Genomic DNA, 26,121 nt, shown 5'->3' with positions numbered 1-26,121 from the left:
GGCCACGGCGCGGGGCGGGACCTGGACTGGTCACGTGACGCCCGGCCCGGAAGCGCTCGCTCCCGAGACCCCCTGGTGACGGGGTCGGGAGCTGCTACCTGGAGCGAGCGCGGAGGTACCGGGGGTCCCTGCAGTTTCTCGCTCCCTGCATTCGCCGCCATGGCCTGGACCAAATACCAGCTGTTCCTGGCCGGGCTCATGCTCGTCACCGGCTCCATCAACACGCTCTCGGCCAAGTGAGTCCGGGCCTGGCTGGAAGGGGAGGGGGCTCAGCCGGACCTGCCGCGGCCCGCGAGGGCGCCAGCGACCCCGCGCACCTTTCTCGCCCTCCCCTTCCTCGGCTCTCCTTTCCCGGCTTCACCGGCTCGCCTAGTTTCTCCGGTCGGTTCAAGCGATTTGGGGGCCCCTAAGGGGCGCGAGGCCCGGGGAAATATGGACAGAGGCCGGGTCGCCAGCTGGAGGACCCAAGCCCCGGCTCATTTGATCGCTGAGTGTTTGATCCCGGCGAGTCACCTTCCGTCTCCGTGCCTCAGTTTCCTCGTCTTTAAACGGGAGGGTTGGAGCCCAACGCTGGGGTCGGAGGCAGGCTCTCCAAGAGCTGTAGGCAGAGGTGGGGTGAAGGGGCACTCCCACACTTGTGCACACGGGCTGCGGTAGAACCCATGCAGGCCGAGTAATCCGCGAGTGTGGAGGCGACAGAGAAGGGGTGCCCCGTGGGCTTCTCACGGAGGAGAGGTCACAGCTGGGCCTTGAAATTTCGGTGGGATATCTACATGTGGCTGGACGTCGAGGCAGGCAAGAGCAAGGTCACATCGAAGAGTGTTATAACCAGCCCCAAATGCCCAGGCCGCATTTTAATCCCACAATCAAAGAAGGGCTTTTGAGCAGAAAGTGACAGGTTACAAATAGTATGATGAACCTGATGGTCAAGATGAAGAGTAGTTTGGTGCAGGGAATACCACTCCAAGCCTGCTACATAACAGATGAGGGAGGTAGGAAAGGAAGGGACAGGTGGGAGAGACCAGGTACAGAATGAAGCCATAAACCCTGACCCACGGAATGGAGAGACAATGACCAGTCCAGGGTTTCTGCCTGCGAGAATACAAGTGTCATTAACCCAGACAGGGAAGGCAGGTGGGCAGTTCAGCCCTGATGCATGAGGGTAAGGTGCTTGTGGGACAGAGGCAATAGTCCCGAGGAGGTTAGGGCTTGAGGACCCAGGGCTGTCATGAGACTGAGGGGTTGAGCACGGCCTCCTCTCTGTAGTGTACAGGAGACCCTGGAGGCAGCCCCTTGTCTGGGCAGTGCTTTGTCTCTTGCTCTGCCCCCGCCTCAAGACAGGGCTCTCCTGCCCCCTCTGTTTACCATCTCAGAGCCCCCAGTACCCAGATCCTGGCCTCTGAATCGATTCCAAGGTGCACGTGGAGAACAGTGGACAGTGGCCCTCTCCCAGCCAGACCTCACTTCCAGCTGGGCCCTGCCAGCCTCCACAGCAAGGGGGAGGCATGCCAGTCACCCTCTAGGCTGTGTTCCAGGCCCCCTGAGGGCTGGGGGAAGGGCGCAGTCATCTCCTATTCATTTTTGAGGTGTTTGTTCCTAGCACAGTCCATCAGTGATATGAGACATGTTCCAGAGGAGAGTTTGGAAGAGAGGCATCCTGTTCAGTTGATCAGACATGTATAAGGTACCTACAGGGTGTAAGGCACTGTCTGGACCCAGGGAAGGAGGCTGAAGCAACCAAAAGAGAGCTTGAGACGGTTAGAATCAGAGGTGAAGGGGTTAGAATATACAGCCTGGCAACCACGGTGTCCTCCCTTCTCCAAAGGAAGTAAAGCTCTGGGTGAACCCCACTGTCTCTGGTTGGGTTATGGCCGGCTGTGTCTGTGCCTTGAGCTGGTCTCCTGGGCCCTGTGGCCTCCTGAAGGTCACTGCTTTTGCTGAGCCCTTAACTGTAAAGGTGACTCAACATGAGAGCTCCCATTCTCAGGATCTGAACACAGCGGCCAAGTTGTCTGTCTGCCCATCTGTCGTACTAGCTAAGGCCTTAGCCAAGTGCTTCCAGAGTGGCCGTGGGTCTGCCAGGGCTTCTGTCCCCAAGGAGAGTTGAGACTGCCAGTTACTACTGGGGTAAACTGTGCTAACTCAGCTCCTTCCTGGTCAGGTAGGAGGCCAGGGGAATCCTTGGCCCCAGGAGGCCTTGCCCTTGGAGGCTGCCTCAGAGACGGGAAAGAGACTCCCATGTGAGGACCCAGCCTTTGATCCTGTCACCTGATGTGGGGTCTCTCAGGAGCCTCCCTACCTCAGATGGACCACCAGAATTGGGCCCCAAACATTGTTCTAAGGCCAGACTGTGAGAAGGACACCCTCAGAGAGAAAATGTGAGAGAGCAGCTGTGTACATCCTGATGGGAATTAGCAATTTGAACTCACGCTCTGACCTGCAGTTTCTGACAGGGACAGACTGGCTAGAATGTGACCACAGCCAGTGCTAACTAAGCAACTGCTATCCAGAGGGCATCCCGTGCCCGGTCCTCCTGCGGCCACCTTTCACGTGTTAGTTTAATGAATTCTTGTAACCAGCCTGTGAAGGAGATACGCTCGTTGTCCCCGGATGAGGATCCTGAGGTATGGAAAGGTGGAATTGCTTGCCCAAGTTCAAGTCACTGTCAAATGGCAGAGTTGATAATTGAACCAAAGTGATCTGGCTCAAGAATCCGGGCTCTTCATCGTCAATATGGGATGAGGCTAGAGACTTCTCTATTCATTTTTCAGGGCATTTCAAGTTGTTAGAAACGTAGAAATCACCCATTCTCATCCCCACGATCTGTGGTCAGGGTCCCATGAGAAGTTTCTTTTTGTGGCCCAGCTGACTCGTGTCAGAGTGGGCACCAGAACCTGGGTCTCCGCATTTTTTTTTAACATTTTTTTTTATTTATTTTTGAGACAGAGAGAGAGAGAGCATGAACAGGGGAGGGTCAGAGAAAGAGGGAGACACAGAATCTGAAACAGGCTTAAGGCTTTGAGCTGTCAGCACAGAGCCCGACGCGGGGCTTGAACCCACGGACCGCGAGATCATGACCTGAGCCGAAGTCGGCTGCTTAACCGACTGAGCCACCCAGGTGCCCCATCCTGGGTCTCTGCATTTTAGCCCAGTCCTTCCACAGCTGCAGAACCCCAAAGCCGCTCTTCCTTGGGGATCTCCTCTCGTATCTCCGCAGGCAAGAGCAGCCAAGCGTGACCCTTGGGAGTTGTGATCCCACAAGTGGCAGCTCCCCTCCCTGCCACCAGAGTGCCCGACCTCCGGGACTGGGCAGCAGGCCTGCGTCCCAGCCCAGGGGATCCTGCTGTTACCCTGCTTATTCCCCCCCCCCCCCCCCCCCCGGAGCCAGGGGCTGCTCTCGGTTCCCACGTTGCATCTCCAGTAGCCTCTTTCGGTTCCTTGGCCTGTTAAAAGGAGCACGTTTCTGTCCCCGGCGTCCAGGGGAGACTAAACATAGTAGAGACGGAAGTGGCTGAGCACACGCCACCTGCTGTCCTGGGACCACAGGGCAGCTCTCCCCTGGAGGGGGCCACTGCCCGCTCGGCAGGTTTGGGGAGGCTGCAGGAGACAGGCCTGCCCTGGCTGGGGCCGGAGCAGGGGGCACATACCCACAGGAGGGAAAGCCGCCCATCAGGTTGGCCCCGTGGCCCTGTCCCCGGGCCTTGGCAGAGGGCCCCTCCCGGTAAAGTAGCTGCTTCTCCTTTCTTGGCTGCCTTCGCACCCCCCCCCCCCCTCACCGGGACCTTCTGCTGATGTGTCTCCTGCAGACCAAACGTTTCCCCCGCTCAGCACTGCTTAGGGCTGTCTGCCTGAACCAGAGCCTGCCTGTGGGGTCCTGTCCCTTTCAGAGCCCCCTTTTCCTGAATCCCGCTGGGGGGTTGCATGGAAAGAGCCAGTGCGAGTAGACACTCACTAAGTAAGGCTCAGATCGCCACCTAAACCGCCACAGACTGGAAAGCTCACCCGGCCCGGGAGGGGCCGGTGGGGGGCGGGGGGGGGGGGTGACTTCCTCTCCAATGTCAGGCCCCTGGTGCAGGAGCCCTGCCAGGAAGGTGGCAGGAGGCCTGGAACCACCGGGCCTCTATTAGGGAAGGACTTGCATATGGCCTTTCTGTGCCAGGTCTAACTTTTTTACCTCGGTGGCTGTCCCTACCCTTAAATCCCACGAGCTGGCATTGGATAATTGCTTCAGAGGGTTCCTTTGCCAGCCTCAGGAGGGCCGTATGTAGAGTGGAAAGAGTTGCAAGGCTTGGAAGCTATGGGATTAGGTGAGTCATGGGGCCTCACCAAGCCTCAGGTTCATCTGTAAAATGGGCGTCATTTCCCCACCTTCCACCCAGAAACAAGGGATCCACTGAGGAAGATTTTGCAATACTTAGATGAGAGGGCTCGTGACTGTTTATTACCAACCGCTGTGACACCCAGAGAGTGGAGAAGCTCTGTGGCCCTTCCAAAGATCCCAGGCAGGAGAAAGAAGCTGACTCACCAGGCTTGACAAGCCGGGGGCGCCAGAGGAAGTGGCAGAGATTGTGAGGGGGATGGGACGCACAACCGGTCCGTCCGAGGGAGCTCCATCAGCCACATCCTCAGTCTGTCCGCACCCCCTGCCCTCACGTGGTTGTGCATGCTTCTCAGAATGCTGAGCTTTGAGTTTGGCCATGCCAGAGTGATTCACCCCCAGCACGGGGAGCCCACACCGCCCCCTCCACCGGCCTGCCGAGACCCCATCTAAAAGAAGCCAGTCTCCGCCAACAGAAGGCCTCTACTCATGTAGCGTGAGCCGGACCCTTGCGGGGTCCCACAGGCCTCCTGCCCATGAGACCATGGCTTTCCCTTAGGGTACATTATCTAGAGAGAAGAGAGGGCCCATCTGCAGAGCTGACCTCTCTCGACTTCAGCGAGGGGAGTGGGAAGAATCTGGAATAAGAAGGTGATGGGAGAAATTCAGGTGCTGAGGAAGGAGCACAGAACTGGAGGAGGAGGCCCCTGGGTGCTGGCCTTTCCTCTGCACCCGAGGAGCCCCGCGTCCCTCAAGCCAGCCCTCTCTGGTCCCCGGGTTCTTTGTCAAATACGGTGCTTCCTGAGATGATGGTTGCGTTTCTTCTCCTGTATCGGCACGTGTTGGCCCTGTGGCCCCTCCAGCCGCCCCTGCTTCAGCCAGCAGGGTGGGTCCCAGAGAATGCTCCAGCTTTAGGGCTGGAGCAGAGCAGGTAATGTTGACCCAACACGAGGGGTGAGACTCCTGCTCAGTAGAGGGGAAAGAGGGAGAAGGGGCAGAAAAGGACTTTCATTGACTACCCGCCATGGGCCACCTCTTACATATCTCCTATTATTTATTGCTTTTAACAGTTCATCAGTATTGGCATCATCATCCCTATTTTATAAATGAGAAACCTATTCACTTGTCCCACCTATGAGGCTCAAAAGTCGTGAGCTTTCCACCTATCCTGCCGCCTCTTCGGAAAGCATGTGAGCAGTTGGGTTTGGCGCTAGACCCGGCCCTTTGTTAACTGTGTGAGTCTGAGCCCGGCTCCCTCCACCCCTCCACCCCAAGCCCACAAGTCCCCGCCTGGAAAATGAAGTACGTGAATTGCTCAGCACAGGCCTGGCACGAAGTCAGTGCTCAGTGACTTGTATCTTCCTAAAAACATGTAGTGAAGCGTTTTGCAAATAACAACCCCACCCTAGGGGCCATTGCTGTCATCCCCCCACGAACTGGAGCTGGTTTTGGTCTCTTGTTCTGTGCTGTCTGGGGTCCACCTGTGCCGACACAGTGAGCTGAAGCCTGTCTCAGGACCAGGACGAGAAGCCTGACTCCAGCCCTAAGTGCCTGAAGGTCCAAACTCTTCCCTGCCTGCAGAGAGGCTGGGCAGGGCCGCCGGTCCTGACACCCAATCCCTTGGGCTGCAAGCCTGCTCTGAGCCTTCAGATACAAGAGGACTCCATTTCCCAAGCTGGGAACACTGCCAGCCCCAACTTGTTGAGGCAGACCCACCCCTTGGGGAAAGCAAAGAAGGCCTTCGGGGCAGGAGGGGGAGCTCAGCATCTGCCTTACAGCCGGCTCTGCACTCACTGCCCACCCCTGGGGACAAGCCCGGCCGGCCCCACCAGCAGGTGGCATCTCACCCAAGTGGGCAATTAGGACCCAGAGGACGTTGCCTCTGGGACTGTAGTACCTGCCTGTTTGCTAGGTGGAGTCTGGCAGTCCCATTTATCCGACCACAAAATGTTGGAGCTTCCGTATAGTAATGTGCCAGGAGCTGGGGGTCCAGAGGTGGAGAAGTTGCCGGATGCTGAGCTTCTCTTAAGTGATAGTGACTCTGGAACACACAGTGAGACATGTGAGTTGTCGTTGCTATAAGCTGCATAGGCAGTCACCCAGGGGGAGTCCCGGGAGATGGCTCTACCCCTAGATCGAGGCGGGGGGCAGAGGGGGACACTTTGTGAGCCTACCATGTATGCTGGGTGTAGTACCATGATGAGGAAGGGGCTTGCACGCATGCCCTCGCCCTGAGCTTCTGGCTGATCTTCACGGACTTGGCAGGACCTCCCTCATTCCTCCTGGCAGAGCCCTGGCTCCAGCTCCAGGAATTTCCATCTCTGACTTGACCTGGGGCAGTTGGCTATACACCTTGGTAAAGCCTAACCCCTTTACTCCTCCTCGCATCTCCTCTGTTACACTTGGGTGCCTCACCCCCAGGTCCTCCCAGAGTGAGAGTAGTCCTTCCTGCCCGGGGATCCAAGAGCCCGAACTTGCCGCGAATCGGACAGAAGTGAGACCTCAGAGAGCCGGTGGTTTCTGTAGTGGGGGCTTTCTTTGCCACATTGGTACTGGGACTGCTCACAGCCTGGTCCCCTGACCCAGATTTCTCCCTACATTTCCAACCAGTCCTGTCAGAACTCCCACCCTTCGGCTCTCCTCTGACCCTCACCATTCCCAAGAACCACAGGCCCTCCTACCTGCCCCTGTTGGCATCTCTGGAGTGCCGGGGTCTCCTGCTCATTCACTGTGAGATAAGTTTGCCACGGCCCTGTTTTGTTCACTGGCCCTGGGGTGTGGTCAGATCAGTGAATGGATGTGGTCTCGCCCTCATGGCTGCCCAGGAGCTCTACCTGCCCTACATGCTACCAGCATCCGGGCCTTATGCCTTTGCCCCGGGCTGTGGGAAAGAGCTCCCTGGTCCCCTCCTCAAACTCAGGGCAGAGAGAAGCCAGGGCTGGCCAGGATCTTTGTCAAACCCAGGCCCTAACCAGTGGCCCGTACTTGTAGCACTGTGGAGGGCACAGGAAACAAAAGCCTCCCCTTACCTTTTGGGACCTTGGCCTTGTTGCAGAAATGAGCCAGCAGAGTAGGGCTAGGTACTACCGTGTGGTTGCTCTTGTCAGACATTGCAAGGAAGGACATTTAAGAAAAAGAAAGTCCTGGGTCTTACAGTTTACAGACAGCCGCCACCTATGCGTGGGGTGCTACACAAGGAGCAGGTCCGTGGCCCGCAGGACATTGCCCTGGGTCTGCATTGGCTTGAGTCAGCTTGTGATATGACAGACGCGGTTGAAGCCATGTCGACGAACGGCAGGATATGCAACATGAGGGGGGTGGGGGTGCCCTCCTGCCAGGCTCAGTCCAAGCCAGATCACCCAGCTCTGGGCCCGGGCCCACCTGCACACTTCCAGAAGTCAGCAGCCAGGGGACTAAAAGGTTAGGAGGAGCTGTGGCTCTTTAGGCAGGAGATGAGAAGATTCAAAAGAAGGTGGAAAAGTCTCCAAATATCTAAAGGACTTTCAAATGGAAGAGGTTAGACTAGACCTCAGAGACACGACAAAGCCCAGCAAAAACGAAGTTCGGGGGCGGGAGCTGTAGTGCACGGACGGCAGACGGTGCAGAATGATTGGCGGTAGCTGCCAGGGCACAGGGCCGTGAGGGGTCCTGGGCTTGTGTCTGGGGTTGCTGGGGAAGCACGCCACACTCGGTTATGCCATCTGCCAGGGTGCCGGCTGGGCGTCCCCTCTGCTAGAGCCACGCACTTGCCACCTGCTTTACAGTCAGTGCTAGAAAGACCCTCCAGACCCTTCAGGTGATATGAAGGTGACCGGCTGCTGTCTGCCAGACAGTCATTTCCCAGGGCCCAGATGCCCTCGTAGACCACAGGCGCCTGGTACTTTTCGTGCCATGGGCCCCTTTGACAGTCTGGTAAAGCCTGGAATGTTGTTTTAAAATGTGCAGATAAAGGATAGGATTACAGAAAAAGCCACTTATGTTGAAGTAAAGTTATCAGAACATTGAAAAATCCTATTTGTGATAGAGTGATATGTGTGTATATGCTTCTTAACACAAAATGATAAGCAGTAGGTCTAATTGCCGTAATTTTGTAGTAGCGATAGATGTAATTGGCACTTCACAGTATCCGCAAGGACTCCGATGGGCTGGTGAGAGTAACTGTGACTTGTGCGTGTGACAAAGTCACAGGTACTGCGGGGCTACGTTCCCAGTTTGAGGAAATGCTGTGTTTTGGCTAAAAGTTTCTAGGCCCCCGCTTCCTGTCCATGGTCCCAGATGAAGACTGCGTGCTGTGGAATCCGGCCCCTTCGAGCAGGAGTCTCACGCTGGGCCAAGTCCCCTAAGTCTGGCCTCTTGGCTCTGAGAGGAGCCAGCTTGTCCGCAGGCCCCAGAGCCAGGCTTGCAGAGCCCGCACGCGCCCCAGGATTTGACCTTCTCTCTCTCTCCGCTGCAGGTGGGCAGACAACTTCGTGGCCCCGGGCTGCGGAGGGAGCAAGGAACACAGCTTCCAGCATCCCTTCCTTCAGGTATCTAGCCCCGTCCCTGCCTCCCCACCTCTGACCACCCAGGCCTCAGGTCACGTGTGCCCACCAGGCCCTGCTGCTTCCTGACCCAGGGTGGTGCCTTCCCCTGCTCCCGGGAGAACCATCTCCTTCCCTCCCTCCCTCCCCAGAACAGACGCCAGGGTGTGAGTGCCTGTGGAAGAAGGCAGAGGGCACAGCCCTCTCTGGAAGGCCTGCGTAAGTCCTGGTGAGCAGTCCTGCCCCGGACGCTGTAAGGCCAGCCCTCCCACGTCCAAGTCAGGACACATTTGGAAAACATCAACCCCAGGAGCAAAGCCCGCTCTGCACCCATGGGCAGCCCGGACTCCTCTGGGATAGAGCAGACACCATAAATGGAAAGCACCTTATTGCTAGGCTGGGAAGCAGGAGGCTAGTATTTCAGCCCCAGCTCTGCCAGCAGACTTGCTCTGTGACCTTAAGTAAGTTCTTAACCCTCTCTGAGCCTCTGTTTCTCAATCTGGAGCTTGACCAGAGGTTGGCCTACCCTGATGGTTTTCAGACCAGCTGTACACAGCCTTAAGGTTCCCATCAGGATGTTTCTAGAGCTGAGGGCTTAGACCTAGGAGGTAGTGTCTGGCCTTTCACACACAGTAGCTCTGCTTTTGTCTGTTGGACGCATCAAGTTATAGATGAGCTTTTGTTTGAAGAAAGGCTGTGTTAAAATTTTGTCAAAGGTGATTCTCCTTCCAGCTCTAAACTTCTAGGGTTCTGTCCCCTGCAGGCAGTGGGCATGTTCCTGGGAGAGTTCTCCTGCCTGGCTGCCTTCTACTTGCTCCGGTGCAGAGCTGCGAGGCACCCAGAGGGCAGCATGGATCCCCAGCAGCCCTTCAATCCCCTTCTTTTCCTGCCCCCAGCCCTCTGCGACATGACGGGTACCAGCATCATGTATGTGGGTGAGTAGCTGGGCCAGGCTGAGAAGAGCCTGGGGGGCCACTGGTGAAACAGCCACCCCCACCCCAGTTCATCTCACTCCTGCCCCACTCCCAGACTTACACACACACACACACACACACACACGCACGCACACACACAAGATTTACTGAGTACATACTATGTGCAAGGTGTGTCTTCAGCCCTGAAGACACCTCAGTGAAAAGATAGCCTTGGCCCTTGGGAGCTAACATTGTGTGTCTCTCCTCTTCTAGCCTTGAACATGACCAGTGCGTCCAGCTTCCAGATGCTGCGGGGAGCAGTGATTATATTCACAGGCCTGTTCTCGGTGGCCTTCCTGGGGCGGAGGCTGGCGCTGAGCCAGTGGCTGGGCATCCTTGCCACCATCGCGGGGCTGGTGGTTGTCGGCCTGGCTGACCTTCTGAGCAAGCATGACGATCAGCATAAGCTCAGCGAAGTGATCACAGGTACGACAAGGGCCAGGGACCCAGGGGCTGCCCATCCTGTCCTGTCCTCCCTGGGAGCCAAGCACAGAGTCCGTCACCAGACTTTTGCAAGCTCTTCTGTATGCCAGGCCCTTGGTGAGGGCACAAGGGGGACCTACAGGCCGACTTGGGCACGCACCTGCTCTCGAGGTGGCGGATAGAGTGCACAGAGGCACAAGCAGCATGAGAGAGGGGTGGCTAAGGAGGGGAGGTCAGGAGGGAGAGGGTCTGTGCCATGATAAACACACAAACTACTGGGTCTGTGAGAGGAAGGGAACGGATGTCTCTTGAGCATTTACTAAGTACCCAGCCCGGCGTGAGTGCTGAAGGTCATCATCATAGTAATCCCCACGTCCCGGAAAGAAGGCCTTGCAGCCTCTTCTATGATGATGGGACCCCTCTGGTCCTCCGAGGACGGACTAAACCAGAAATGTCTATCACAAAGGCTTGTGCTTCTCAGAAGACCTGCTTATCACCCTGTTGTGCCACTCGCAGTCCCAGGCAGGCCTCTGGGCCTTCTGGAGCCTCGGCCCAGAGCGGTGACAGTGCCTGCCCTGCGGGGCTACCCCACCCCTCAGGGACCAGGAAACCAGGCATAGGACTGTCATGATTGCGTCATAAACTATATGGTGCCCTGCAAAAGGCAGGGGCTGTGGGGGTGGTTGTGTCACTGTGGGAGCCGCCTAACCCTGCACTGGGCCTGCCACCCTGCCTCTGGCTCCACAGCCATCCTCCATCCCTGCCCCCCAGCCCCGTGCAGCCCAGTCTCACCCTGGCTCACTTCCCCCACAGGGGACCTGTTGATCATCATGGCCCAGATCATCGTCTCCATCCAGATGGTGTTAGAGGAGAAGTTCGTCTACAGGCACAATGTGCACCCGCTGCGGGCAGTTGGCACTGAGGGTATGTGAGCACGGGGGCTGGGAGCAGGGCGCTGCTGCCGGGACACCCGGAGGGCGGCACGTGGAGGGGACACACAAGCAGGAGCACGGGGCAAGGTGCCAGGGTCCACGGGGAGGGGGTGGCCCCCCCCATTCCTCCCTCCCTTCACCACGTGTGTGTTGACAGATACTCTGACGCCTGCCATGCACAGAGCCAGGAGCTAGGGGGGCCGAGGTGGAGGATGAAGGGGATACATGCCCCGCTGTAGAGGAGTTGGCCAGCAAGAAAGGACCAGACAGCGCATTTGGGCTCCGGCCTTGTGCTCAAATGATGTGTCACTTGCCAAGCACATCTGAGTGTCTTTAGGACAGGGAAGGTGGCACGTGAGCTGCAACAGGAGTGGGAAGGAGGGAACTCCAGACAAAGTGAAGGCGTGGGGAGCTGGCCATGAATGTGGAAACCAGTGAGGAGTAGTTGGGTGAGGTATGGGTTTGATGTTGGGACAGTGATCAGGAAGTGAATGGGTCAGGGTCTTATCCCGGAGAACCTTGAACGTCCGGGAAGTGGATTAGACTTTCAATGATGGACAGGGAGGAACCACCAAAGGTTTTTATTTTTTCATGTTTTACTTATTTATTAGACATAGTGCGCGTATGCACATGCCAGTGGGGGAGGGGCAGAGAGAGAGAGAGAGAGAGAGAATCCCAAGGAGGCTCCGTGCTTCCAGCACAGAGCCCGATGCGGGGCTCCATCTCACGAGCCATGAGATGTTCTGAGCCAAGATCAAGAGTCGGACGCTTCACTGACTGAGCCATCTAGGCCGCCTAGAGGCGTGAAGGGTGTCTGAGCAGGAAAGTAACTCCCGAAGCGGATAAGGTTTAAAGGTATGAAACCAGCAGGGCAGATTAGAGCAGTCCTAGCCAAGTGTGGCCTGCGGGCCAGTCAGGGAGCTGTGTGCGCCTGGCCCACAGGGCGCCGAGGGCTTCTGGCACAGTGTTAATCAGCTGGATCATCGACTAGTTAGTCAACCACATCATCAAGCAGTTTGTTTGGATCCCCTCGTTTTTTTTCTCCCTTGCAAGACTTTCCGAATGGAGCAGCGCATTGATTTACGTTCAGATCCAGCTCCTGGTCACAGACCAATGGCACTGAATTAGAGAACGGTGTCTTTCCACACTTGGGAGAGCAGTGCAGTGGCGGCAGCGGCCATTCTTTTTTAAATGAATACCATAGAATTTAAAAGAGCCAGAGAACATTGCGAGGGTGGCTGTTGGTTTGTGAAAGTGCGCATACAAGCGTATCCGTGCCTGTGCACACATATACTGGTAACGATATAGCGCGTGTCGTACTCTGGGTCCAGACAGAAAACACGATTAAAGTGGAAGAGGGCAGCTAGAGCCCCCTCAGCAGGCCGCTGTGAATTCCAGATGAGCAGGCAGCCCCAGGCCCTGCAGGGAGGCGCAGGTGTGAGGGAGGAGCTGGGAGGGGTGGCGGGAGGGACACCAGGGGAGCCCCTGCTGGGCGGGCTAAGCTGGGGATCTCGGGGTGGGCAGAGAGTGCCGCATACTTCTTCCACTCCCACAGGCCTCTTCGGCTTCGTGATCCTCTCCCTGCTGCTGGTGCCCATGTACTACATCCCTGCCGGCTCCTTCAGCGGAAACCCGCGAGGGACGCTGGAGGACACGCTGGACGCCTTCTGCCAGGTGGGCCGACAACCGCTCATCGCCCTGGCGCTGCTGGGCAACATCAGCAGCATCGCCTTCTTCAACTTCGCGGGCATCAGCGTCACCAAAGAACTGAGCGCCACCACCCGCATGGTGCTGGACAGCCTGCGCACCATTGTCATCTGGGCCCTGAGCCTGGCGCTGGGCTGGGAGGCCTTCCACCCGCTGCAGATCCTGGGCTTCCTCATCCTGTTGATGGGCACCGCCCTCTACAACGGGCTGCACCGGCCGCTGCTGGCCCGCCTGTCCAGGGGCCGGCCCCCCGCAGAGGAGGGCGAGCACGAGAGACTGCTCGGCGGCTCTCGGACTCCCATCAACGATGCCAGCTGAGCCTCTTGTGGGTTCTCTGCTGCTACCTGGATGCGCCTTGTCCACCCTGAGGCTGAGGCCACACGGGCTGGGGAGCCTCCAGCGCCCCGTCCCTAAGGCCTCACCCTGCCTCTCCCCACAGACCCCCGGGGCAGCTGCCACAGAAGACCACCAGACACCCAGGTCCTCCTCTGTCACCACCCCCTGCATCCCCCACAGGCCTGGGTGCAGTGACCCACCCCTGGCAGGCTCCCCCCAGCACCACCACCACCCCCGCCTGCAGCCCTAGCACTAAATCATGAAGTGGGATCGCAGGAGCTAACAACCCTAAGATTTCCTCCTGAACCATAAGCTAAACGTGGTTCTCCAAAAAAGAGGTCAGTGAGCAAATTCAAACCAGAACTAAGCACCATATTTTCTAAAACGTGTAGGGTATTCCCTAACCCTGTCTGGAGACCTAAGTTTTAGCTGGGCTGTCCCATAAACTCAGCGAAAGTTCCCTCAGCCCATCACCTAGTTGCTCTGGGCCTCGGCGTCCTCCTCTAGAAAGCAGCGGATGTAGACGCTGTGGCCTCGGTGCTTTCCAGACTCAGCTGGGCCCATTCTGTGGGAAAGGAGTAATAGCCGCCCCTTCTTGGGAATTGTCCCTCTGCCCATGGCGCCTCCTACCCATGCCAGTCCTGCTGTCCTTGCTCACACACTCAAGGCCTCCCTGCCTGGCAGAGATCATGAGGGGAGTTCCAGGCAGCCCTTAATAGCAGCTTTTATGATCTCTTCACCTTCCCTTTTAAAGATGAGAAAACTGAGGCCCAGAGATGTGAGTTGTTTGGCAAAGGGCTCTCTGGCTGTGGACTCTAGCCGTGCAGCCACGTGATCCGATCTGGCAGCAGGCTGGGATCCAGAGCACATGGACCTCAGCCCCACCCCCAGCAACCTGACTCCACCGATTACCCTCCAGGGCGATGAATTTACCGGGACTCCACCATTTAAAGTAACTCTGGTGTCCTAGGCATGTGTTAAAGGCTTAACTTTTGCATAACAGCCTGACAGGTGGATGCAGATGAGGAAACCGCTGGCCCAGAGAGGGTTAAGTGACTGCCTCACGGAGCCAGCTTTCCGAGCTAGGTTTGCCTGATTCCCAACCTACGGCCCCACCCACCTTACTGGTTTCTCTGGGCAATTTTCCCATGGCTGGGTTAGAAGCTTCATGTGCTGTTGTCCTCCCTGTAACCCCACCACAAAGGGAGGGGACTGGCAGTGGGGACCCCAGGGAGCTGAGCAGCCCTTCACTGCTGAGTTCCTCACTCTGTGGCAGTTTCTGGAGCCTCAGACCATTTTTCTGGGCAGCTCCATCATAAAAGAAAACACCAAATGCCTTCCTTAAAATAGATTCTGGGGGAAGAGATATTTGACAAGCAAAGCCTTCAGGCTGTGTGGGAATCAGCAGGTTATTACGGTTTCTTGGGTGAGGAGGGACTCTCCCTATCAGCAGCTCCAAGTCCCAGGGGCCCCCGAGCTTCTGCGGGGAACAGTGTGTAATCAGAGAGTGAGTGTGCTGGGACTCCAGCTGCCCTGTCCAAAAAACTGGGGCCTTAGAATGTTTTAGGCTTTATTTTTAAAAACAAAAGGGAAATGAGCAGTGTAAGCTCTTTTTTTATCTTATTTATTTATTTTTTTAATGAGAGGGAAGGAGCGCAAGGGTTAAAAATCAGGCCTGCCACTGACCGGGGTGAATCACTTTACCTCTGGAGCTTGGGTCTTCACATCTCCCAAATAGGAAAACCAGCCTCCATCTTGCAGAATGAGCATGAAAATTACCTAAGATAATAAATTGAAGGTGCCTGAAAGTGTCAACACACAGTGGAGCGTCCTGTAAGGCTGCACTGCCCACCAGGGTGGTCCGCCAGGGGCAAGGAAGTCCCAGCAGAGGCCCAGCACAGAGCATCGGTCTTGCTCAGAAGGGAAGAAAGGTTTTATTAAAATTCACCATCATGGAGTCCAGTGTAAAATCTCCATCTATTTTAAGACAACAAGATGCCTCAAGAACATTTTACGGTGACAGTAGGTTCACTCTCTCCTGTTGTCAAGGATGCTTTGGAGGGGGAGTTCCCGAGGCCTTGCTGGTCATGTGGGTGGGAGGGTAAGGACCACCACTCTCACTGAAGCTGGAGGGTTGTGGGGAATATTTTCAGTGGAGTAAGGGGGTCCTAAATGGTGGAAGTTTGGTGTGAAGGTTCTGAACCCCCAAATCAGAATTGACTGATAACAGACTTCTGTAAACATCGGTTCAAACTGACGTTCAATTTAAGCGTCTGCATTGTGGTGGACTGCTCAGTCCATCCCCCTCGCGGGGTGGTCCTGGGAGAGCTGGGGGGGGGCCGGGGCTTCCTGCAGGACTGCCATCCGGGACCTGGAGTAGCTCTCAGGCTCCTCTCCTCCAGGAAGCTGCCCACAAGGCAGAGATTTAGGACCAAGCCAAGTGGTTCTGTTTTGTCTTCACTTTGTCCAAGGGTCTCTGCTACTTTAACAAGCAAACAGCATTCAAAGAGGTCAGAAGCTCTGACCCCTGCTGAGGACAGGAGGAGGAGTGGAGCGAAGGGCCACCTAGTATAGGGGAAAGAAGCAGAATCCAAAGTCAGAGAGCTGTGTCTCAGCCCCACCTCTACCTTGGCTGGGTGACCTTGGACACCCTCTCAAGACCTTAACTACCTATAAAAAGGAGAGGTTCTCAGCATTGCCAAATATGTACACCTGCCTGACCTGCTTTACAGATTGACCTCGTTTCATAGTTGCCTTGGTTCAGAACCCTTCTGGCCTTATGTTAACTACATCCTTTCAAAACGTAAAAGTCAGCAAGGAGTTTCCCCTAGCTATAAAAGTTCATTAATCACCCTTCTTCATTAGGAACATTTGTCCAAGAGTCTTTAGTAAAGGATTACTATCCCAGAATTTACTGAACTGTGTTGAGAACTGATGTGCTCCAAGGACTGTGGGTCCATGAAAGAAAACAGGAGATGAATGTGGAAGGAAAGAATTCCAGCACAGCATGACGTGCATAAGAGGCCTTTGAGATACAGAGGAGGCAGCATGACTTGAGCTGGGTGTTACAGAATGAGCAGGGAGTCTCCCAGGCCGGTGGGGTTGGAGGGAGCGGGTATTCCTGGAGAAAGGAGAAGCTTGTAAAAAGCATAGAAACATGCAAGTGATGTATTCAAGAACTGTAGGTAAGGAGACCAGTATGCCTGGCAACAAGCACGCAACACTAAAAGTGGCCAGAGTCAAGGTCAGAGAGGTGGGCAGGCGCCCAGATGGTGTACATTTTAGACTTTGCTGAAGGATCAGAACTCAATCTGTAGACCGTAGAGTACCATGGGGAGTTTAGGCAAGGCAGTGACATGATCCAAATTGCTGTTTGGAAAGATCACTAAAGGTAGAGACAAGTAAAACAACATTTGATTATAATTAGAGTCTGAACTAGAGAAACGGTGGAGAGGATGAATACAAGAGCCAATCAAAGAGTAGGCTCACATTATAGAGGCCTTGGCTCTCGGATCTTCTGTCGCATACGGCACCACCAAAGAGTGGGTCTTCTAGACCAGGCTGTTCACCCCATTCCCCCCACCACCAGTGGACCCACTGAGTATCCCCAGGTACAGCTCCTTCCCTTTTCTTCCCTTCCTTACTTTGCTCCTTTTCCTCCCCCCCCCCCCCTTTTTTTAATTAAGTAGGCTCCATGCCCAATGTGGGGCCTGAACTCACAATCCTAAGATCAAGAGTCGCACGCTCTCCTGACTGAACCAATCAGGTGCCCCCTTTTTCCCTCCTTTTAAAAATTGTGGTAAAATACACACAACCTAAAACTGACCATTTTGAGCGTTATTAAGTGTTCAATGGCACTGGGTCCGTGCACATTGTTGTGCAGTATCACACCATCTCCAGACTTCCTCATCTTCCCAAACTGAAACTCCATACCCATCAAACACTAACTCCCCATTCCTCCTTTCCCCTGGCCCCTGGCAACCACCATCCTACTTTCTATGAATTTCGTGAAAGTAAGACTCATGTAAGTGGAATTATACAATATTTCTCCTTTTGTGTCTGTTTTACTTCGCTTAACATAATGCCTTCAAGGTTCATTCGTGCTGTAACGTGTCATTTCCTTTTTAAGGCTGTATAATATCCCATTGTATGTATGTACCACATTTCGCTTATCTATTCATCTATTTGGACATTGGGGGCTGTTGTGGGTAACATTGCTGTGAGCATTAGTGTACCAATACCTGTTCAAGTCCCTGCTTTTGAGTGTATACCCCGACGTGGAATTGCTGGATCATATGGTAATTGCACATTTAGTTTTTTTGGCCAGTCAACATACTGTTTTCCACTATGGCTGCAGCATTTTACATTCCCACCAGTGAACAAGGGTTCCATGAAATCACTGATTTTATAATGACATTTTCCCCTGATTACGTGTTAACTGTAGAACGTTGAGGAAATGCAAGAAAACGTGTGGAAAATAAAAATTCCCTTTATTCTAACTACCCAGATGTACATTTGACCTGAATGCGTACTATCCTCGATAGTGAAGGGAAGGGAAAGGGGTCGTTTCTCTAGGAGGATTCCATTGCAGCGCTGGAGAGTGTGATCCAGAGCCCGGATCCTGGCTGCCCCGCGACCCCAGTCATCAATAACGTCCACGCAGTTAAACTGGCTTCTGAACCATTTTCGTGGGGTGTTCCTGGGAGGGTCACAGGGGCGACCTGTGGTTGTCACATTCTCGTGTGAATCTGCCTCCTCTTGTTTAAAAGCCACCTCAGGGGTGACAGGGCAAAACATAAAATGTCTGAGCAAAGTGATTTTTCTAGAGAAACGTGTTCTACTAACTCACCGTCTCCATCTTCAGAATAGAGCTTTCCTTTTTGGACCATTGGGCACTCAAAAATGAGCACCACTACAAGCAAGCAGAGGGCGGGAGAAGTTCCCGCCTCCTTTCATTTCTCCAAGTTCCCATTGGCTGATTCCTACCGTCGAACCGCCACAGCCCCGCGCTCTCCTCTTATCACCGCGCGCCGCTAGCCTTCCGTCCTGTGCCCTGATTGGTCCTCTCCGCAGTCGCTCTGCGCCAGGGGCGTTCCAGAGGCAGCCACTGAGAGTTGCTGAATTCGGGTTTTAAAAAACGCCGCCAGTGAATCAGTGGTGCGGGAACTTGGAACCGCGGAGGCGCCGGGAGCGGCCGAGCACGCACCCCGCCGGGGCACGCGGCCAGGACGCTCCCGGGCTTCTCCCGGACGCCAGCCTCTGTCCCCGGACCCCGAAGGCCGAGAAGGAGCCGCGGGGCAGCCACCCTCCGCGCCCGCCATGGGCCCGCGCCGCCGGAGGCGCAAGCCCGAAGTCCCGAAGAGGCGCACCGCGAGCCCGACTCCCAGCCCCCCTCGGCGGGCCCCCTCCTTAGGTAACCGGCCGCGGCCCCTCGCCCTCGAGCAGCCGGGGTGAGGGGTGGGCACGGCCGCATCCGCGTGCCCATTTCACGGAGCAGAACACCGAGCTCGCGGGCGGAGTCCGGGGTTCGAGTCTCCGGCTGGCGCTCCTCTGCGGGCGGGCACAGCCGCGCGGCCGGCGAGCATCTGCTCGGGCCGGCCCAGTCCAGGCCCAGCGAGGAACCGGGGAAAGCAGTTCCGAGGGGGAGAAAGGGCTGGCCCAGGCGGCCTGGCTCCTAATATTAATTCTTACTACTAGCATTTATGGAGTACCTACCACCAACTAGACCTTGTGTTCAACTCTTTACGTGAATTACCTCAACTTTATAGTGTGCCCATTTTACAGACGAGAAAACTGACGCGCGGGCAGGCCGGGTAACTTGAACAAGGTCACACACGGCTTGCTCCAGCAGACAGGAGTTTAAAAAAATAAGTGTTTGTGCTTTTTTATTTTATTTTATTTTTTTTTTAAATTTTTTTTTTCAACATTTATTTATTTTTGGGACAGAGAGAGACAGAGCATGAACGGGGGAGGGGCAGAGAGAGAGGGAGACACAGAATCGGAAACGGGCTCCAGGCTCTGAGCTGTCAGCACAGAGCCCGATGCGGGGCTCGAACTCCCGGACCGCGAGATCGTGACCTGGCTGAAGTCGGACGCTTAACCGACTGCGCCACCCAGGCGCCCCAGTTTGTGCTTTTTTAAATTGCAAAGTTCTTGTCCGCTTTTTGTGACCATTTCAAAGAACTATTGTACTTTTAGAAGGTGCCCTTCCAGGTATTGTATGTATTTTTGTTTTTTCTTCATTGAGGGCTGTGTTGGGCCTCAAGTAGAATGCTCTCGCCTTGTTCTCTTCCTGAGATCATGGGCTGGGACGGAAGACTGGTCTGTGGTCCTGTTTCTGTACTGAGGTCTGATGGGTGGCAGACCCACGGGGCGAGGGCTGTGCCTTTGTGGCAATAACTGCTTTACTTGTCTTCTGCCACATAGTTAAGAGCAGGGTGAAAAAAATATATTCTGGGTTATTTTCTTTCCTGAACGTTAATAACCTTTGCATCCAGGCAACTTGCTGACTTCTCTCGTTAGTTCTAACTAGCATTCAGTTACTTCAACTGAAATGTTTAAGTAGGCTATTATATCACCTGCAGATAAGGACCTCTGAGTCTCCTTTTTCATTTTTACACGTTTTATTTCGTAGTGTATTGTACTAAGGAGGCCCTGAGATTAGTATTGAAATACGAGCAGCGTTTGGACCATCCTTGTCCCGTTCCTGATTTTAACGGGGTGCTGTTAAGTGTGTTTGCTGTTGCTTTGTGATATGGAAGCATCCTGCTATGCCTGGTTTATCTCCACGCTTCCTGGCAGTCCCCCTGCACTTGTCTGGCAGTCCGGCTCTTCCATTCTCCCCAGTGACTATTCCACACCTTTGTTTTTCTTCTTCAAATTCCTACAACTCCAGCCGCCCCCGCCCCACTCACGCTCAGCTGATGATGACCTGGTCTCATGCTTGCCTCACTGAGGAAATAAGAAGGCTCCAGACTGGATTCCCTTGTCTTCTCACAGCAGAGAACCCACATATCCCCTTCCTAGTAAAAACCACTCCTCCTACCTGGGCTTTTGGTCATATTTTTCTCTCTCCGTCCCTGGGCTTTCTCTTATCCTCTCCACCTGCATTTAGAATTACATTCTTACTCCCCACATTGGCATTCCACAAATGCTCTGTCTAAAGAAAAAGGGCAGGGGTGTTTCCTGCCCCTACCTTCCCTGCCTCTCGCATACTCCCCATTTTTCTCTACTGCCTTTCATAGCTACCTTTTTTAGAAATAGCCAGATGTAAGAGTACACACACGTGTGTCTCCCCTCTTCCCAGGCACCCTTGAACCCATTCCAGTCTGACCCCCCACAACTACTTCCCTTCCTTCTAGTGCACTTGAAGTCCTCTTGTCAGGGTCACCAGCTACTTTAGTGTTGCTAAATCCAATAGACATGCCTGTGTCCTTTTCTTGCTCCGGGAAGCATTGGACACAGCGGGCCATTTTCTCCAGGAAACACTCTATCCCCTTGGCATCCGTGACCCACACACCCTGCAGTTCCTGCTTGGTGTATTTTACTGTCTGTGTCACCTCTTTAACAACTTGATGTTGGACTTCCTTGCTGTCCGGTTCCTTTCTCCCCACCCCCCCCCCAGCCCCCCATGTGGTCTCATCCCATCCTGTGGCTCTGCATACCACCCCTACAGATGGCGCTCACATTTACGTGTCCAGCCCAGATCTCTCCTCTGACTCCACATCCCTGTGTCCAGCTGCCTTTCTGCCTGAGAGCTCGTGGTTACGTCTGGCGCAACCTATCTGAAGCTGAACTTTTGATTACTCCCTTCCAACCTCTGCATCCCTGGTTTTCCCCATCTCGGCAAATAGCACAGGCACGTTCCCCACCCGCAGCTGTTCAAGCCAGAACCCTGGGAGACGTTCTTTTCTCTTGTCCCCGTATACAAATAAGCTCAGCAATTCTACCTCCAAATCACATCCTTAATCGCACCACTTGTCATCTCTGCTCCCACCAGCTAGTCCCAGCCACCAGCACCCTAACCTGACTGCACTCCACTTCCACTCTTGTCTCTTTTCAGTTCTTTCCTTACACTGCAGGTGGACTCCTCTTTAAAATGTAAGGAGATCACCTCTCCGACTCCCTCAGCTCCCTGTTATTTAGGATCAAATCCCAACTCCTTATGTTGGCATTGCCAGACCCAACTGTTGAATTTTTTTTTTTTTTTTTTTTGAAAGTAGGCTCCACGAAGGCAGCTGGGTGGCTCAGCCAGTTAAGCATCTGACTTCGGCTGGGGTCATGATCTCGCGGTTCATGGGTTTGAACCCCCGTCGGGCTCTGTGCTGACAGCTCAGAGCCTGGAGCCTGCTTCGGATTCTGTGTCTCCCTCTCTCTCTGACCCTCCCCCGTTCATGCTCTGTCTCTCTCTGTCTCTCAACAATAAATAAATGTTTAAAAAAAAAAAAGTAGGCTCCACACCCAACAAGGGGCTCAAATTCACAACCATGAGATCGAGATGCTCTACAGCCGGAGCCAGCCAGATGCCCCCCAACTACTGAATATTTAATCCCAGTTCTTTCCCATGATCTTTAACCGCTTAAAGATCATGGGATCTTTCCCATGATCATTTTCATAACCGCTTGTTCTGGGACATAGATTACATGCCTTCTCTTACCCCTCTGAGGTTATTACATATATGGCTCTCAAAGTCTTTTCTCTCTATTCACTCAGATTCCTCCAGCATTGGTTATTTGTTGAGCTCGGTTCCTTCCGCAGTGTTGTCCTTCTTGCACGGGTGATACCTAGTTGTGCTAATCTTTCCATTCTCTGCGACTGCTGCGCCGGTCTGTTAAAGGCTGCCTCCAGATGACCGTGGATTGTGGACCAGTGGTCGGGAGAGGCAGATGCCAGCAGCTTGACTCCTGAAGTTGAAGCCTCCCTCTTTCTCCTAAATGTCCCCAGTCCCCTGGACACTGCCCCTGTTTCTCTGACCCACATTCCCCACACCAGAGATAAAGTCTCCAGGGCCAGCTGTGTGGCACAGGCGTCTCTGGATTGTCTCACTGTCCCCATCTGCTCATGCAGCTCTTCTAACACTTTGTAATTAGTTCACTATGAAATCCCTTCCACAGAACTACTTGGTTTGCTTCTCCTTGACTGGACCTTGAATAACATTTCTTTCTTTTTTTTTTAATGTTTACTTATTTTTTGAGAGACAGAGACTGAGCACAAAGTGGGGAGGGGCAGAGAGAGAAGGAGACACAGAATCTGAAGCAGGCTCCAGGCTCCGCCCTGTCAGCACAGAGCCGGACGTGGGGCTCGAACTCACAAGCTGCGAGATCATGACCTGAGCCGAAGTCGGACACTCAACCGACTGAGCCATCCAGATGCCCCTTGAATAACATTTCTGAAACAATTTTATCCTTCAAAATGTTCATTTTCATGTTTTTTTTCTTTTTTTTTTTATTCTTTGTTCAGCTTATGAGAAGTTCATTCATTTTTGTTGGTCCTTGTTTTTATTGACCTAACAACAGTATTGTTTTTTGTTTTATTTTCTTTTTCATTAATTTATTTTATTATCTTGAATATTTGGTTGTCTTCTTTTGGTTTATTTTAATAATTCTGTTGTTAACACTTGAGTTGAACACTTAGCTGTCTTTTAACATCCTTGTTTTCTAATAGAGAATCAATCTGGAGACTACATTTTCTTCTAGTACTATTTAGCTGCATCTCATAAGTTTTGAGATGTAGACTTTTGATTCACTTCTAAATAGTCTAATTTCAGGGGCGCCTGGGTGGCTCAGTTCGTTGAGCATCTGACTTCGGCTCAGGTCATGACCTCATGGTTCATGAGTTCGAGCCCCGCGTCGGGCTCTGTGCTGACAGCTCGAAGCCTGGAGCCTGCTTCGGAATCTGTGTCTCCCTCTCTCTCTGCCCCTCCCCTGCTCACGCTCTGTCTCTCTGTCTCTCTGTCTGTCAAAAATAAATAAACATTAAAATAAATAAATAAATAGTCTAATTTCAATTAAGTTTCCTTGAGTTAGAAGATTTTTTTTTTCTTGTGTTTTTAATTTCAGATCAGAGAGTTTGGCTTTTTGACCTCTACTTTGGGGAATATTTTAAGATCTTTTTTCTTTTTTGTTGTGGTTGGAACCAGGCCAAAGGCTCTGGCTCCATTAGCCCAGTGACCCAGCACTGGCACTGAGTTATGCCAAATCTGAGGTCCCTCCTTGGCCACACATAAGCTCTAGCTAATTGTCTTCACCTCTCAGCCTCAGGGTAACCGAGACAGAGAGTTGTGCTAGATAACCTCTCCAATTCCTTCCAGCTCTAAAAATAGACCTGAACACAAAATCACTGAGTTTCCAACCTAGATGGCAAAGATAGAAGAGATGCCCAAAGTACCAGGGGGCTCAGAGGAGGGAGGTAACCTATCATTCTGGAAGGGACCGGGAATCAGGACAGGCTTCATGAAAGAGTTGGCGTTTAAGAGAATACCCTCAAAGGATCACGCATTCATTGAACAAATATTTGTTTGGCATCTAACTACTATTTCTAGTTGCTGAAGATAATGGCAGGAAATAATGGACCGGAATGCTCGCTTCTGTGGAGCGTATTACAGACTATGATTTGACAGTTTGCATCTCAGGCAGGCTGCGAGGCCCCACCTACTGACCACTACACTCTATGACCGAACTTTTTTGCTCAGGCGCTTCCTCCCGTCAGCGTGGTCCCCGGAGAAGTCGGGTTCTGAAGGAGATCCGAAAGCTTCAGAAAAGCACAGACCTGTTGTTAAGGAAGAGCCCCTTTGGCCGCCTGGTGAGCTCCACCAACCCCCATGCTGCCTTCTTTCTTTAAATCCCCCAGGTATTGGGGACCTCATCATCTCTTGTCTGAATGGCTAGGGGTCCTCCCCCCCAACCTGGCAGAGGACTCTTCACCTTTTGAAAGCATGAATCCGCCAAGGGCTCCTTATGGTTCTTCATGGAATCAATTTCTAACCCTACCACCTCTGTAACCATGTTCTTGGATTATATAAATAGGAGCCCTCTCATCCATCCCCGCTTTGATCCCTCTTCCTGCCCTGGGAGATTGCCTCCCCCTGTCCCCACCACCGATAGGAGACATACCAGTTCCTAAGCTCCCAGGAGTTGACACCGGCTACTGCTTAGGTTCTAAGATTAAGGGGCAGGAAGGTGTAATAGAAGTGAAGATTCATGGAAACTCATGGAGAGAGTCCGTCTTCGCTTGAATCTCTCTTCTTTAACTCTTCACTCCTCCCCACACTCCCCTTCTCCCTTACCTGCCCCCCCCCCCCAACCATCCCCACTCCTTCACAGGCAAGAGAGATATGTGTTAAATTCACTCGTGGTGTGGACTTCTACTGGCAAGCCCAGGCCCTGTTGGCCCTGCAAGAGGTAAGAAGGGGGGCCGAGGTACAGCTGGGTGACGATGGGAGAAAGGCACTCTGGAAATCCACGGGGCTGCCCGAGGAATGTCACGCGCTGACTCTTGCCTCCTGAGAGAGAGCATCACGGAACGCCTGGGTTTGGAGGCCAGATCCTCATCTGCTGGTAGCAGGATTCCCAGGCAGGGTTCCCCCTCGTTCTGTGACGGTCTTTCACACAGTCCCGTGAGCCCTCGGAGACAAGGTGCAGCAGGGCTCCAAGAGAACAGCAGCACATGCCCCCTCCCTCCCATGTGGCAGTCTTTGGACTTGTCTTTCTGCCCCCAGGCTGCAGAAGCATTTCTGGTTCATCTCTTTGAGGACGCCTATCTTCTCTCCTTACATGCCGGCCGCGTTACTCTCTTCCCGAAGGATGTGCAGCTGGCCAGGAGGATCCGAGGCATTCAGGAAGGGCTTGGCTGAGCTCCCGCCACCTGTCTCTAAGCCTTTCCTGCCTGCCAGAGAGAGCGCTCTCTGGGGAGGAAGCACCCAGCGTCTCATCGCCGGGATGGGAGTTGCTCTGAAGGAGTTTCCATCCTTGGTCCCTTGCTGTCTCACCTTCCCTTTGTTCTCTAGGAAAGGTTTGACTTGGTTTTAGCTTGAGCGCTTGGGATTCTATGGCTCATGCGCTTTTGTACAACGTTGAATAAAGATCTTTATCTATTTAGTAATCACCAGGCAACATGAATCTGTCAGAGTTCAGCCTCTATCTCACAAGGACCAGATGACTCGTTTTGATTAAGAAGAGGTTTTCTTAACTTTTGAAAATGTCTTGTTTGGTGTCAAATGTGATGCCTGAATTTCAGGGATGATACCAGGGACTCTGTCTGGAGCCAAGAACCGATCCACGAAGTGCAAGGAGATGCCTGGACTTGTTTCGGAGAGGGGTACACGTTGCTTTTGTAACTGGTTGTTTTAAGGAGAAGGCTACGGGGCTTTCCTCTGTAACAGAGGTGATCTGTGAGAAAATCAACATCATTCCAAAGGACTCAGAGTTCTTTTTAGCTAATGAGACCCCAAGGTTCACTTCGGTTTGCAAATTATTCACGTGACTGCTGAATGATTTTGAAGACCTCAGATTTTCTGGGTTATGGGAAAAAAAGGATATTTCCTTATGGTTTTAGATCTTCCTGTACCGTTTAAATTTTTTGCCCGATGTATATTTACTTTTCTTTAAAACATAAGGGAAAAAAATAAAAGCCAACCGCTTCCATCGTTTGCAGGAAGAGCCGGGCACACCTAGCGCTTACGTCCCTGTCCCTCGGTTACTGTCATCATTAGTGGCGGCGGCCAGTTCTCGTGTGAGCTTCACCTGTCCACAAGTGTGTAGCTTTTTAAAAACCCAATTCAGGTTAAAATAGGAGATCTTTAAGTTCTGACGTTCTGGTTCCTTTTAGCAAATTCCTATCAAAGGCATTCAGAAATTCCAGCTTTGCAGGTTTTATTTTATCCTTCTTTGTGAATCATAGAAGACGCGTCTTCA

General features: G+C 53.4%; 2 protein-coding genes across 3 annotated transcripts; both read left to right on the top strand.

The window, feature by feature from the left end:
- Positions 1-19: 19 nt before the first annotated feature.
- On the top strand, positions 20-17,712 carry SLC35F6 (solute carrier family 35 member F6). The gene is made up of 6 exons (XM_045447460.1): positions 20-236; positions 8,772-8,844; positions 9,602-9,773; positions 10,026-10,238; positions 11,049-11,159; positions 12,723-17,712. The coding sequence occupies exons 1-6, from the start codon at positions 160-162 to the stop codon at positions 13,190-13,192; spliced, it is 1,116 nt and encodes a 371-aa protein (XP_045303416.1). The 5' UTR covers positions 20-159; the 3' UTR covers positions 13,193-17,712.
- Positions 17,713-18,333: 621 nt separating this feature from the next.
- Positions 18,334-25,871, top strand: CENPA (centromere protein A). 2 transcript variants are annotated; one of them, XM_045447454.1, is made up of 4 exons: positions 18,336-18,623; positions 23,901-24,010; positions 24,532-24,609; positions 24,927-25,871. In XM_045447454.1, exons 1-4 carry the CDS (start codon positions 18,530-18,532, stop codon positions 25,059-25,061), a joined length of 417 nt encoding a protein of 138 aa, XP_045303410.1. In that variant the 5' UTR covers positions 18,336-18,529; the 3' UTR covers positions 25,062-25,871. The 2 variants fall into 2 exon arrangements, with proteins under 2 accessions (XP_045303411.1, XP_045303410.1); XM_045447455.1 differs by lacking the exon at positions 24,532-24,609 and having other exon boundaries at positions 18,334-18,623.
- The last annotated feature ends 250 nt before the right edge of the window (positions 25,872-26,121 follow it).

This window comes from Leopardus geoffroyi, chromosome A3 (assembly GCF_018350155.1).
Source record: "Leopardus geoffroyi isolate Oge1 chromosome A3, O.geoffroyi_Oge1_pat1.0, whole genome shotgun sequence".
NCBI classification, from domain to species: domain Eukaryota; kingdom Metazoa; phylum Chordata; class Mammalia; order Carnivora; family Felidae; genus Leopardus; species Leopardus geoffroyi.
Note: the sequence above shows the minus strand (reverse complement) of the source record. Positions and strands in the feature narration are given on the sequence as shown.

What these genes read in the sequence shown, in the direction of transcription:
- SLC35F6 (XM_045447460.1), top strand. Translation starts at nt 160, where the DNA reads ATGGCCTGGACCAAATACCAGCTGTTCCTGGCCGGGCTCATGCTCGTC. An exon ending in TCCAGCATCCCTTCCTTCAG is followed by an intron (nt 8,845 to 9,601) that starts GTATCTAGCCCC and finishes TGTCCCCTGCAG; the next exon opens with GCAGTGGGCATGTTCCTGGG. An exon ending in GCGGGCAGTTGGCACTGAGG is followed by an intron (nt 11,160 to 12,722) that starts GTATGTGAGCAC and finishes CCACTCCCACAG; the next exon opens with GCCTCTTCGGCTTCGTGATC.
- CENPA (XM_045447454.1), top strand. Translation starts at nt 18,530, where the DNA reads ATGGGCCCGCGCCGCCGGAGGCGCAAGCCCGAAGTCCCGAAGAGGCGC. An exon ending in TCGGCGGGCCCCCTCCTTAG is followed by an intron (nt 18,624 to 23,900) that starts GTAACCGGCCGC and finishes TTTTTTGCTCAG; the next exon opens with GCGCTTCCTCCCGTCAGCGT. An exon ending in CCCTGTTGGCCCTGCAAGAG is followed by an intron (nt 24,610 to 24,926) that starts GTAAGAAGGGGG and finishes TTCTGCCCCCAG; the next exon opens with GCTGCAGAAGCATTTCTGGT.